The sequence below is a fragment of the Bactrocera tryoni genome, unplaced genomic scaffold (assembly GCF_016617805.1).
Source record: "Bactrocera tryoni isolate S06 unplaced genomic scaffold, CSIRO_BtryS06_freeze2 scaffold_11, whole genome shotgun sequence".
Lineage (NCBI taxonomy): Eukaryota > Metazoa > Arthropoda > Insecta > Diptera > Tephritidae > Bactrocera > Bactrocera tryoni.
The window spans coordinates 16,103,235-16,117,331 of NW_024395824.1; the positions used below are offsets into that span (position 1 = coordinate 16,103,235).

The 14,097-nt window shown below is 36.6% G+C and overlaps 1 protein-coding gene across 5 annotated transcripts in view; it reads right to left on the bottom strand.

The window, feature by feature from the left end:
- The window catches only part of LOC120779497 (paired box protein Pax-6), a 165,652-nt gene that overhangs the window by 55,365 nt on the left and 96,190 nt on the right, over positions 1-14,097 (bottom strand). For all 5 annotated transcript variants that reach the window (XM_040111787.1, XM_040111789.1, XM_040111788.1 and 2 more), the window contains 2 exons: positions 13,884-14,064; positions 5,965-6,877 (listed from right to left, as the gene is read on the bottom strand). In XM_040111787.1, coding sequence (XP_039967721.1) covers positions 5,965-6,877; positions 13,884-14,064 — 1,094 coding nt within the window. The remainder of the gene's footprint in view (positions 1-5,964; positions 6,878-13,883; positions 14,065-14,097) is intronic.

Below are 14,097 nucleotides of genomic sequence, written 5' to 3' on the forward strand. Positions count from 1 at the left end.
TCTTTGCCGCGGTTACTATTGGACTGTCTCACTGTGCATCGTTGGTCAAAATTGTTGGTAGAATGGATCATAATTCCTATTTAAACATCCTAAGACTCACAATGGAGCAATTCTTATTTAAATCAAAGTGTGTAAATTGGAATGCATGCGTAGAGTGATCCAAAAAACGCAGTTAAGGCAATAAAAGATGGGTTATCTACCGAAACTCTTGATGAATTAGAATGGCCAGCGCAAAGTCACAATCTTAACCCGTTAAAGAAACTTTGGAAGGATGTAAAAGTTAAAATCGGGCAAAATATAATTTAAAAAATTGGATGACTTTTGGAATAAATTTACTGAAGCGTGGTATTTCATTCCATGGAACAGATAACAGAAACTGATGGAGAGCTTACCTCACTGATGTCAAGCTGTCTTCAAAAGTCGGGGCCATACAATAAAGTATTAACGTGGTAGTGAGTAATATAGTAAAGTTTATACTCTTGCAACCAGTTGTTACAGAGTATTATAGTTTTGATAACCTAACGGATGGACGTATCACCTAAAACAATGCGAGATAGATATAGGGCTATGTATATATAAATGATCAGAATGACGAGAAAAGTTGAAATCCGTTTGACTGTCCGTTGAGATATCGCCATTGACCGAAAACATATAAAGTGTCATAAATTAAGATATAAACCTGTAAATTGATATAGAGGATCGCAGTAGAAAGAGGCACCTGTGAGCAAAAATTTTTAAAAAATGGGTGTGGCCCCGCCCTCTAACAAGGGCGTAAACCACTTAAGCTACAACAACCACATTTGTTGAGTGCAAATCATATAAAAACTTCTACTGACAGTTTGAAAATATGTAGATGAAATCGGAGGATAACCCCGCTCACTCCTCATATAACGGTACTGTTTAAAACTACTAAAAGCGCGATAAATCAATAATTACGCCAGAAGCATTAAATTTTACTACCGATATGGTATGAAAAAGCATTATGGGAGCCGGCATGAAAATTAGACGATGGGTTTGGCACCGCCCACTTTTAGGTGAAATCCCATAGTTTAGGAGCCGACTAACCGATTTCGACAAAATTTAGTTCGTGACATTCTTCTTATATTCTTATGTCACACTATGAAAATAAACGAAATCGGACAACAATCACGCCTACTTCCCATATTGAACAATTTTAAATTCCACTTGATTCGTTCAGTTTCCAGTACACAAATCAAGAAGCAGCTAATATAACAGGATAAAACTTTACAAGAATAATGCTTTTAGAGTGTGCCACCCTATGACCAAAAATTGCTTAAGTCCAATAAAAACTGTTGAAGTCATTAGGTACCGAATATTTAGACCCCGGTACCTTTACTTGACTTTTGATCAAAAATGTTAGTCAAGGCGTTATATATATAACTGAAATTAAGGGATAATCCCTATTTTATAATGGTATATCTGAATGTCAAAAATGGGTTGAAGCGGACCAATACTTCCCTTAGCCTCCATATAATTAATATAAAGATTTTCGAACTTTCGGGTGACTTTGTGCCGCATATATCGGCCAACATGTGAGTTATCTCAATGAAAACAAGAGAGCATGTTTAACTCATAACAGTGTATCTTTGTGTCTAAAATAGATAAATTTGAGCGAAAACTTGGCCTAGTCCCTATATAACAAATATCAGGATTTTCGAACATCCCTGGTTTTGATTGTTGCAAGTTGCGTATAAAATGCTCGGTTGCACCCGAGCTTAGGTTTTGTTATTTATATATAGGTCGGAGTTAAGTTTCGTAAGGAATTTGAACACAGCATCAACTTTTGTTACAAACTGAAATCAAAATGTTGGAGAAAATATTGCTTGTCTGAGGCATTGCCGAATGTATGTAAGTAGGTAGTCGTATGTATGTCAAGTGATATTTGAATTCCTTCTGAAGTATACCACTTTTCGTATAACACACTTATATGTAAGCACCCAATCCGTATACACTCTTACATACATGTATGTTTTTACATACAAATATGGCAAAAAATAACGTTTGCACATCCTAGCTATTGAGTAGTTGTTCAACAACTTTTTTGCCAGTATATCGGCACGGCGATTAATTCGAACTGACAATAAACGTCGCTTCACTACGCAATCATGTTGTATGCGTGACATTGACCACAACACTGACACTGAGTTGCAATGACAGTACGACACACGTGACTATTGCGAAGACAAATCGGCATTCACATATAAAGTATCCCCCGGATAATTACACTTAAAAAATGCACAATTTTTTGTTCAATTAACCAGGAAATCAATTAACCGCGAAACTCGTTTCATTCAACAATTCATTTATTTACAGGACTCCCGCTTAATTGGGAACCTAATTAATTTAAAAATATCATATGTGCACTTTATATATTTATCATTACAACATTCACATGTGTATAAACTAACTATACTAAACTATTTGAACCTCCTCGCTTACAATTTTAGAATGTTATATATTTCCTAATTCACACAAAAACTTCTTCCCTGAATAAAAATTCGTTCTTATATGTATTTTAAAATATCAGGAACTAACGAAGGCTTCGGGGGATCTTCTTTTTCCTTCTATTTAACATAGCATCATTACAATTATGCAGGGAAACGTATTAACCGAGTTTAATAAAGCAGAAAAATTTACACCTACTTTGCTTGCAATATATTTTTGACCGGTTAGGTGTTTCAAATAAGCGCGGAAATCAATTGACCGGGGGTTAATTAAGCGGAGAATACTGTATACTATGTGTGTAAGAATGAATGTAATTCTAAAGTTTTTGTTGAAACATAATTTTTAAAAATAACCAAATTTTATGAAAAAAGGACAGTGGATTACGAAAAAACACAAACATTTTTATAAGACTTTCAGCACATGGAGATATCCGCCTCAAAGTATCTGTTTAAATTTGATTTCTGTCGAAAAAATATTGTAAAAAATGAACAATTATTTCATTTATTTTTTATTTCACCGTTTATTTTGGAGCATTTTACCGTTAAAATCGATTTACGCCAATAGTTCTCATGTACCCAACACAGCTATGTCCAACGTCAACGTCACACAATTTTGCGCATATAACGGGGTTTTCAATAGGGAAGCTACAAAAATGGACCGATTGGGGCACCAGACGCCACCATATTTTTTCCCGCTCTTGTGACATTTCTCTTCAGTAAGGTTTACCATTTCATCATGGAAAGTTATACGATCCAACAATAAGATGAAATTTTTAAAATTTACTGCCGAAATTCGGAGTCAGTGGCTTCAACACTTGAGTGTCTAGTGGACAAATTTTAATCCACAGGCACAGTACAAAATGTTCTCGTGCCAGTGAGACAAAGAAGTGCCCGTAGTCTCGAAAATATTGCTGCCGCTATCGCATCAATTGAGGAAGACCCAAATCAGTCTTTTACACGTCGTTCTCAAGGGTTGGGCATCTCTGTGACGTCGTTGTATGAAAAGATCTTAGCCTACATCCTTACAAGATCAAACTGGCGCAAGAACTGAAGCCGCTTGACCACAAATATCGTCGTATGTTCGTAAATTGGGCTGAGCAACAACTTGAAATTGATCCGGATTTTCGTCGAAAAATTATCTTCAGCCATGAGGCTCATTTCTGATTGAATGGTTTCGTCAATAGGCAAAATAGGCATTATTGGTCAGGCAGCAAACCAAACGTATTCCATGAGTCAGCATTGCATCCTGAAAAAGTTAGGGCGGTTTGTGGGCCGGCGGCGTCATTGGGCCGTACTTCTTCCGTAATGCTCAAGACCAGAGCGTTACTGTGAATGGGAATCTTTACCGCTTAATGATAACCGAATTTTTTTCGCTCGAATTGGAAGATATGGACTTGGACAATATGTGGTTCCCACAGAACGACGCCACAAGCCACATCACGAATGTCACAATCGATTTATTGAAAACCAAGTTTGGTCAACGTGTTATCTCACGAAATGTCTCAGTAAATTTGCCGCCTCGGTCGTGCTATTTGACGCCGTTAGACTATTTCTTGTGGAGCTACATCAAGTCTATGGTTATGGGTACGCAGCAGTATCGGCCAATTTATGCTTGAAAACCTTCGAAAATTGGTTTCAGCGACTGGACTTCTGCAAGCGTACCCATGGTGGCCATGCAAAATAAATCGAGTTGTATACATAAAGGCATCGAATGTACTTTCACTTTCGTAGCGCTCTTATTGAAAAACGCGTTAGTGGTTCGATCAACAATAATATGTGTCGAGTTTTGTGAAGATATCTTGTCAAAAAATTAGATCAGTTAGTTTGGATGACAGCTATATGTCAGAGTTGTCCAATATTACCGATTCCGACAAATGAGCAGTTTCTTGTTGAGAAAAGGACCTCTACAAAATTTCAGATCCTTATCTCAAAAACTGAAGGAGTAGTTCGCCTACGTACAGATGGGCATGGCTAAATCAACTCAGCTCATCACTCTGATCATTTATACAGGTACATACTTTAAGGCACTCCGACGTTTCCTAAACATACCCTATTTAGGGTAAAAACAAGCTAACTAAAATCGATTTTTTATTCATTGTTAAACGTACTGTAGCACAGCTGAACGATTGTGCACATGTGTAAGCAGGGAAGCTACTTAGTTAAAGGTGTTTACGTAGATAACTTAATGTGTGTTCAAAAAGTATCGCGAATTTTGTGTTTTTTCAAAAATTATTTATTTGTTCATGAATATCTATTTTGCCCCCTTCAAAGTAATCCATATGAGATATTATACACTTGTGCCAACGGTTTTTCCAATCTTCGAAGCACTTCAAAAAATCATTTTTTTTATCTTCTTCAGCTCCTCCTTCGATGCCGTCTTTATCTCGTCAAGAGAAGCGTAACGTCGTGTTTTCATGGGCCTCTTCAGTTTAGGGAACAAGAAAAAGTCACAGGGGCCAGATCTGGGGAATACGGTGGCTGCGGCATCATTAGTGTGTTGTTTTTGGCCAAAAAGTCGCGCACAAGCAACGATGGGTGAGCAGGGGCGTTATCGTGGTGCAAAAGCCAATTTTTGTTCTTCCACAAATCCGGGCGTTTCTGGCGGATTGCTTCCCGCAAATTGCGCATAACTTGCCAATCGATATGTTTAGGTCCTCAGCAACTTCTCTAACAGTGATTCGACGATTGGCCAATACCATTTTCTCCACTTCATTAATTTTTTCTTCTGTTGTTGAAGTGCTCGGGCGTCCGGCACGCTCTTCGTCGTTCACATCTTCTCGGTCTTCTGAGAACATTTTGTACCACCGATAAACGTTGCTTCGGTCCAAGGTAGCTTCTCCGTATGCCACAGTCAACATTCGGAATGCATCCGCGCACTTAATTTCGTTTTTCACACATAATTTGATACAGGTTCTTTGATCCATTTTTTTGAATAGGTAAAAATCGAAGACGATCCAAAACACGTGCAAGCAAAGCAGCTGTCAACAATTAAATGAACATTCAAAATGGCCGAGCTTGTCGGCATAAGTGAGAGACATGAGTACCAACATACCGCCACAAAAAATTCGAAATTCGAATATACGTAACCCGCGAAAATTCAAAATTCGCGATACTTTTTCAACACACTATAGTATGTATATGTATATGAGTTTTCGTGTGAGAGATGTCCATATAACTGTGCGATACTATTTCTTTTAGTGTTATATCATATTATTAATTTATGAAATTTAAATAATATCAGTTAATACCTTCTCTAGGGGTACTGATTCGAATATTTGTTGGACAAGTAAGTAAATTGAATACTACGTCAGATAAATCAACAAATCCAATCAGTTTGCTTATTATACGGTCTAATTTTGCACGCTGCATTAATATGTATGTACGTGTGTACTGTAAAATGTAATTCTATACAAATAAAAATGTATTTTAACCCATATGTGCATTTTTTATTGAACTTAGACATATTTAACTTAACGAAAAGAAACTCAGGTGCGCTTACCTTTTTTCAGCATTAAGTCATCGCTTATTGGGCATCTGTTGACTTGCGCTGACGATAAGCTCCCATTACTGCCATTTCCGCCGTTTCCATTTGCCGTTTTACCGCCGCCATGAGGACTGAGCGGTTGAACACCTGTTGCAAAGGCTGAAGCCAAAGTTTTGGAGGGTGATAAAATAGCAGCACTACCGACGCTATTCGGGCCACTGGACACAGCTCCACTGGAAAGTCCACTACTTAATGGCGGTGAGTACCATGAGGTGGAGTAGTGGCGTGGTGGCCAACACTGATTAACCACAGCGTGTTGAGGATGGTGATGTGTGAGCGCTAATGTATTTGCGGTGTGCGATTGAGTCGGTAGGGTTGTTGTTGAAACATGCATATGAGAAAGAGACTGCGAATGCGTGTTTGGTTGAACCGGATGATGATCAAGATGAATTTGCGGTTGTATCTGCTGTGTATGATGGAGGTTATGTGGGGGTGCTGGGACCGATGCTTCCATCTGTGCTGAAGTGACTGTAGATGGATGCAATGAGCCGATCCCTCCAAGTTGATGATGGTCATTTAGTAGGCGAAGCTTGTCATACATAGCATCTGTGGTAGCCCCACTAACAACAGAGTTCCTATTCGCAGAGGCATCGCCTTCGCCGCCATCATTTACACTGCTCCCCACGCTGCCATCAGAATTTAGAGGTGTGTTCGTGGTCCGCAATTGCATATCCACAACGCTGCTTCCGCTAGAACCGCCCATAGAGCCGCTGCCGGTCGTGCTGCCAATTGGATTGGTTGCTTTCGGGTTGCTATTAGTACTGGCAACGCTGCCCCCATTACAGTTACTGCCATTTGTCAAAGGCGAGCTATGTTGTTGTTCCTTTTGAGCGGCCAGATTGCGCAGTACTCGATTTATAGAGGAAACCTAAACAATTTGCCGAAATCAATGGTATATTCATATAAATAGTTGAAGAATGCACATAAAGCTAAAATTAATATATATATACATACGATAACTTACATAGATCAATATTCAAAATATGTCGGAGGGGAATACCAATCAGCCCCAGAAAGAAATTCTGGATTCGCTACTGATACAGATGTACCATACATAAGTAAATGCGTGGCTTCATAAAATCGGAAAGTAAAAATTTTAACATAAATGCAATGCAGTTTTTTTCAATTGTTTGAACGCATTGCACCAACAACCTGGGGATTTTTATGGCATATATAGAAATTTTGTGATGTCCTAAATTTATGCTGTAAAATTCTTGTTAATGAAAAATTCTAAGATGCTTAGAAGTTTACATTATTCCCATCCTTGCCCGTTTGTGCACATGTATAACCTTACTACCATACAAACATACAAACTTTTACGAATTTGTGTATGTAAGTAAGTTTGATTGTTTTAGATCCGCGCTAGGCTAGAACCGATATAAGGGAAGCAGAAGTTAAAAGAGCCCTGATTGCTTGTTTAGCTGCCGCCTGCCGCTTGTAGTCCAACTGACTACGGCAGCAGCTGTCGCACAATTTTGTCTAGATGCTTTTTACTCTATGTCAATTCATTTACTTTTGTTTTTTGGTGCAATTGTTGTTTTTTCGTTGCTCTTGTCATTGCCTTTTTCTTTGTTGTTGTTTTTTTCAGTTTAATATGCTGCAATATCTGTTGTTGACAGCGCGGCAGAAACAGCAGAATTGACTGTGATTTAAAAGGCAGTACAAGGCAGGCGCTTTGAGTCGGAAGGGGGAAGTTCAACTAACTGGAAAAATTAGGCAAAAATATCCTTTCACGAAAAAACAAGGGGTGCGAATGCAGTGCCAGTATTAGTAAAATTTGAAAGGCGAAAATGTCGAAGAACCCATTTTTTAACACTGAAATGTTTCTTTTGCTTAAATAAAAATTATAAGAGAAAATGTTAAAGGTATGAAATACAGTTGAAAAGGCCATTAAAAAAGTTGCAGCATTAGACTTTATTATGTCAACAAAGTGAGCGTTTTGGAATTAATGGATTACCATTTATTATACCCTGAACAAGATATTTTAACATTTCCACAATAACAGGCAAAAGGAAACGTCGAACTTATATAAAACTTAGAGTGCATATTTTTTGGTTAATAATATGTAGTAACTCGAAAAGTGGATAAAATCAGGTCAATGCTACCCCCTGGCTTTATATCATATGTATTTGTCCATAGGTAAAATAACGCAGGTCTGAAGTGATTTTGTTGCCGTATAAGATCGATTTTGGATTTATTTGTGCTCACAATTCATAACATTTTCCTTGATCTTGTAGGATTTGATCTCTTTTGTTAAATCTTTATTTTCATTTTACATTACAAAAATCAGAAAACATGAGACAGAATAACAAATATATAATGAATTCTGTTTAGGGATGCATCAAAATAAACAAAGAGGCAAATGCCGAAAAGATATGTTATATTCAATTATACACGTTTTATGAACTTTTTCTTTATAACTGGCAATCTATTTTTAGCTAAACAATTGTGCATTGTACTAAGCGTTTTGAACCCAGGATAGTTATTTTAACATACTGCGGGAATCAAGCAAATCGGATTTAGATGTTTTAGCTCTGTTTTGAACGAAATCTAAAGTTAAAAACTTTAGTGGTTGGTTTAGAATGTACCAATTGTTTTGCAAAGTTGTGTAAATCACTCCTTTCATATTATTATTTTTACAGTTATTATTTATTAGAAAATTTTGAAGATTTTTATTATAAAAACTTAGCGGTTATGTGTAATTTTTTACATAAGCATTGGAATTTTTGCCAATACTCGTAGTCTATATACTTATGTATACTCACGCAAAAGAGTGTAATAGTTATGTTCTCCTAATGATTTTCTGTTACACTTAAAAGTTCTCGGGACAGATATAGGATTATACGAGTTTGTCCGGAAAGTAATAGGACTAAGTGGATTAAAAACAAATTATTGAATCAATCGTTACAATTCTTTAAAAACTTTCATATTTGCATATGTTCACAAGAAAGGCGGTGGGAGCCGGGGCGTTGTCCTGGTGTCCAATCGGCTGCGATGACTTGTCGGACCCGATTGATCCTTCGTTGGAGTCTCTTGAGGACTTCCACGTAAAACTTGGCGTTAACGGTTTGTCCTAGAGGAACAAATTCATGGTGGACGATGCCTTTAATGTCAAGACAATGAGCATCGTTTTCACTTTGTATTTGCTCATTCTTCCCTTTTTTGGGCGAGAAGACGCTTGCGTGTACCACTCGGAAGATTGCCTCTTTGTCTCGGGATTATACTTAAAGATCCATGACTCGTCAGCTGTGATTAAGTTATTCAAAAATTGGGGGTGACTTTCACAAATGCTCAAATTTTCTTGGCATACTTTCTCATGCCGCAATTTCTGGTCGTCAGTGAGCACTTTTGGGACCTTCTTCGCGCACACCTTGCGCATGTTCAAATGCTCCGTCACGAACCACAGATTTTGATAAATTTAACATCTGGGCAATTAAACGAATACTTAGTCGAGGGTCTAAGTTGTCGGTGACGTCATCCTGGCCTCCAAAAAGGCCTGGTGCCACCGAAACACACCACTTCTTGCTAAAACAATATCTGGGTAAGATCATATCAAACGTTTCTGTCACAGATTTACCGAGTTTCACACAGAAGTTAATCGCGTACCTCTGCTCTAACGAACGCAGCATTTTCGGCTTCCACCACTCACAGAAACACGTCGAGCAAACATTTTTGTCCTGACTTTTCAGGTACTCGGGGACAACTGACCAGCCGCTCGTTCGTTAGCTAGAAACGCCCTCTACCGAATCCAGTTGCTGCGCGCACGGTCTGAAGTACAGTCGCGGCGAAAGAAAATTAGTCCTATTACTTTCCGGACAAACCGTTCAGTATGACGAGTCGAGTTGAATTCCAAGTTACTGCTAGCCCAACTTTCCGTCTGTTCGTGTAATCGATAACTTGAGTAAAAATTGGAATGTCGCTTGTTCACAGACACCCTAGGAAGATGTGTATTGCAAATAAGCGGAATCGGATTATTTTCAGCGTTTGAAAAACTACGCTACTCTCGTAGCATTTCATTTTACTCTTGCTACCGCTCTCACTTTGTCGGGAGCCGCAGCATAGCCTTAGCATAACAATGTAAAGTATGTGCTCTACTCTGCTCCGAGTTTTGTTAGGTAAAAAACTATAGCTGGAGCGGGAGCAAAAAATTAAGTTCTGCGCTATGCTCTGGCGTAGCGGTAGCAAAAAATTGGGAGCGGTAGCACAGCGGAGCAAATGAAAATTTTCATGTGCTACAGCTCCCGAATGTGTTTACTTATTTCTTTCTATTTTTGAATTACTAAAATTTTCAAATGATTCTTACATAAATTTTGAACAAATGCTTATGATTTGAAATATAATTTTTGTATTTATAAGCTGTATTGAATTTTAGCATAAAGAGATAAAATGTATCCTATGTCCTTACCCTGCTTTTAAACTACGTCCCCACCAATTTTAAGCCAAATCGGTTCAGCCATTCTTGAGTTATAAACGACTTTCTTTTATATACCAACTTGTACCATACTTGTAAATGCCAGAAAATTGCAAAAAAGAAAAAAAAAAAACAACAAACACATTCGGGAGCTGTAGCACATGAAAATTTTGATTTGCTCTGCTGTGCTACCGCTCCCAATTTCTTGCTACCGCTACGCCAGAGCATAGCGCAGAACTTTATTTTTGCTCCCGCTCCAGCTATAGTTTTTTACCTAACAAAACTCGGAGCAGAGTAGAGCTCATACTTTACATTGTTATGCTAAGGCTATGCTGCGGCTCCCGACAAAGTGAAAGCGGTAGCGATAGCATAGCAATAATTTTAGAAATTTTGCTGCTACGGAGTAGTAAATGAGAACCCTGATTATTTTCACGCCCATTTCATGCCGTTCAGCGAAAACATAAAAAATGTAAATAAGATACAAATAATGATAAATGTTTGGTACAGTAAGTATCAGTAGAGAAAGCAAGTGCGGTTAAAAATTTTGATATGTCAAATCCCACAAACCAATATAGCTACATTAACCAAACTTGCTGACCACCTCTTCGTACAGCGTGAAAAGTTTTGAAATCGGATCCCCAAATACATGAATGTTGTTTTCAAAAATACTCAAAAGGCAATAACTCACTAAATAAAAACGTAAACAGAAATAAATTTTGCATGGTATATGATGCAGAAGCACGTCATAGAAGACGATGCTAAATTGAACAATTGGCACCGTTCACCTTTTGGTTTTAACCAAATTTGGTGCATAACATTGTCCCAACTGTTTATATTACCTATATATCACAATTTCAAATTCCTTCTAATAGAAAGCCATTTAAGACATCGAAATAAATTTGTGCATAAATGGTATAATATCTCATGATACCATCTCTAATAATTGTCGAAACCGGACCATAAGTTTTCAATCGTTTATATTGGTTAATATATGAGTTATATTAATAAAAATCGCTGAGCGTCATATACATACGTATGGCAGAAATATTATTAGTTCAGCCTCTTTGTTTGCATTTAAATTACATATGTACACATTTGAGTCTAGATTCCTAGATTTTAAGATAAATATCTCGGACATGAAGTAAAGTGTAATAATGAAACTAAGTGAGTCTAAGACCAATAATATACGAATTATGATTGTCATCCAACACAAACTAAACGATCAGAATCAAGTGCTTGTATGAAAAACTTTTTTATTTGTCATATTCTTAAAGCAACGAATTTTTGAAGAACTTGTTTAGATTGGATCACTATAGCATAGAGCTGTCATATAAGCTAATGGAATCAAATGCTTGAATGGAAAACTTTTTGATTTGATATATTTACCAAATCTGACATAAACGACATCTCACAGTTAATTTGCATTCAACGCTACATATTTTTTATATAACTGGTAGTTATTTTTGAATGTTCCATATAGCGAGGTCATGTTTTTTTTGTTATTATACTTGTAATTTATTTAATCATTTTTCGGATATTTGGTATTTTTTACTTTCTCTTTTACAATACTTTAGACAGTATTATTTTGCGACATTTAGCAAATTTCTTTTGCTAAAAAGCTTGGGCTTTATTTTATTATGTCACCAATTTTATTCAGCCCTTTCTGTTTGATTTTAGTTGACATTTGATTATTGCTATTTGTTATAGCATTTGCATTGTAATCAAATTCAGTTATTGTATTGAACTTTTTGTGGGTACATCATTTACGTTATTGTTTACTAAGTGAACGGAGAAATCGTTTAGCGTAGTAGAAGTGCTGTTAGCGCGTGTTTGGCAGTTGGGAGTTAAAAATGTGCGGTCATGTGACAGGATGGCAGGATGCCAGTATTCTCTTTGGTTTAGTATGCACTACCTTACAACTTTTGTAGGGGTGTCTATTCATGTGGAAAAATCACTATAGAAATGTCGCAAACGGAGATATGGTGAAAAATTCATAAATAATTATCATACAAAATTTCGAGGGACTTTGTATTTGAACCAACATGTAGTTTTCAAAATAAATTAAACTAATGTACATTTTCTGTTAATGCAAATATGATCATGTATCTATACAAGTTTTGCAACTTAAAAATGTAATAAGAGATAAAAATGTATAAGAAAACAAGAAAATCGTTAACTTTTCGTTATCTCGACAACTGAAGGGCTCGTTCGCGTATATATGCACATACAGACAGACGGAAAGACGGAAATTATAAACTGAAAAATGAACGTATGAACGTGTTTAAAATTTGTACTTGTATAATGCTGATAAATTTGTTATAAAAAGTTTAATTTAATTTTTATACGCTTTAATACGAATCGAAATGAATACTATTAAAATAAAATGCCCTGAAATGAACAATGAGTTTGGATAAACAACAGGTATTTGTTAATTATTGTTAATTATTTGTTACGACAAAAGTCGTATCATAATATGATATTGATATATTAATTTTGCTCCTATTGTCGTTAAAATAATATTCCAATTGATTCTTGTTAATAATTTGTCTAAGACTCTTAACAGCCGTTATGTACTTACACATTTGTACATATATAAACAGAATATGTGGAAGAAAATACTAAGTAAAGGAGGGCTTGTTAGTTTCGTCACAGTGTCCCTAAGGTTTTAACACCAATGCAAACCGATCAGTCTTTAAGCCAAAAGGTATCAATAATGCTCGTATATTTTCCTCTGTATATATCTATAGATTTACAATCCGTCAAACACTTTGCATCCTAAATTATTCACCCCTAAATTAAATATTAAATAAAAAATGTCATTCCGTCACGCTTGTCACGACGACAATGAGGTTTTCACACTCTCTTAACCAAAATTGATGCCCTTACTTCCAATTGGCCTCAACACTCACTCTGAGAAGCTGTGCGTACGTCGATTTGCTGGCTGGAATAAATCAAGCGTGTTTCAACCATTGAAGCGTTTAAGCAACAGAGCGAGAAGTAAATAATAAGGAAAGTTGAATAGAGCAAATAAGAAATGCTAAATATGTGCTTAAATGATTGCGACAGTAAGGGTGGATAGAGGTGTCAACAATTGGGAGAAAAAAGAAATTAAGGACAATGGGGGTCGTACAACTAAATGAAAGTTGGTGACAACACGAGCAAATCTTAAAAATGAAGTTAACATAGCAGATAGCATTAATACTGTAGAAATTCGGTACTTCGAGATTACGTGCTCGTATGTGTGTACATGCTTTGTGGTTTTTTCTAGTGTCTACATACACTTGGATAAATTTTTGGCTCATCTGCGGTTAGGGTGAAAAAATGTAAACGGACGGTTTAGGGGGCAAGTAGTATAATAAACATTTGAATAAAATACAAACTTTCTAACATTTTACATTTTATAAAAATTAGATAAAATTATATTATATGCAGGTGTATATTTTCAGTTTGTTGAATAACTTACACTAGGTATATTTTCGTTAGTACAAATGCATTCCTGCAATAACCGGTCACGTATCTCCCACGCAAAAATGCTAGGACATTCGCGTTTGTAAAGTGAAATCTTACTCACAACCTCTGCGGTGGCCACTCGTGGCTTAGAACCACCAATAGCTCGTGGTCGTATGCTTCCAGTTTCATAATATCTGAAAGAAATTCATCAAGAAAAGAAAATTGTA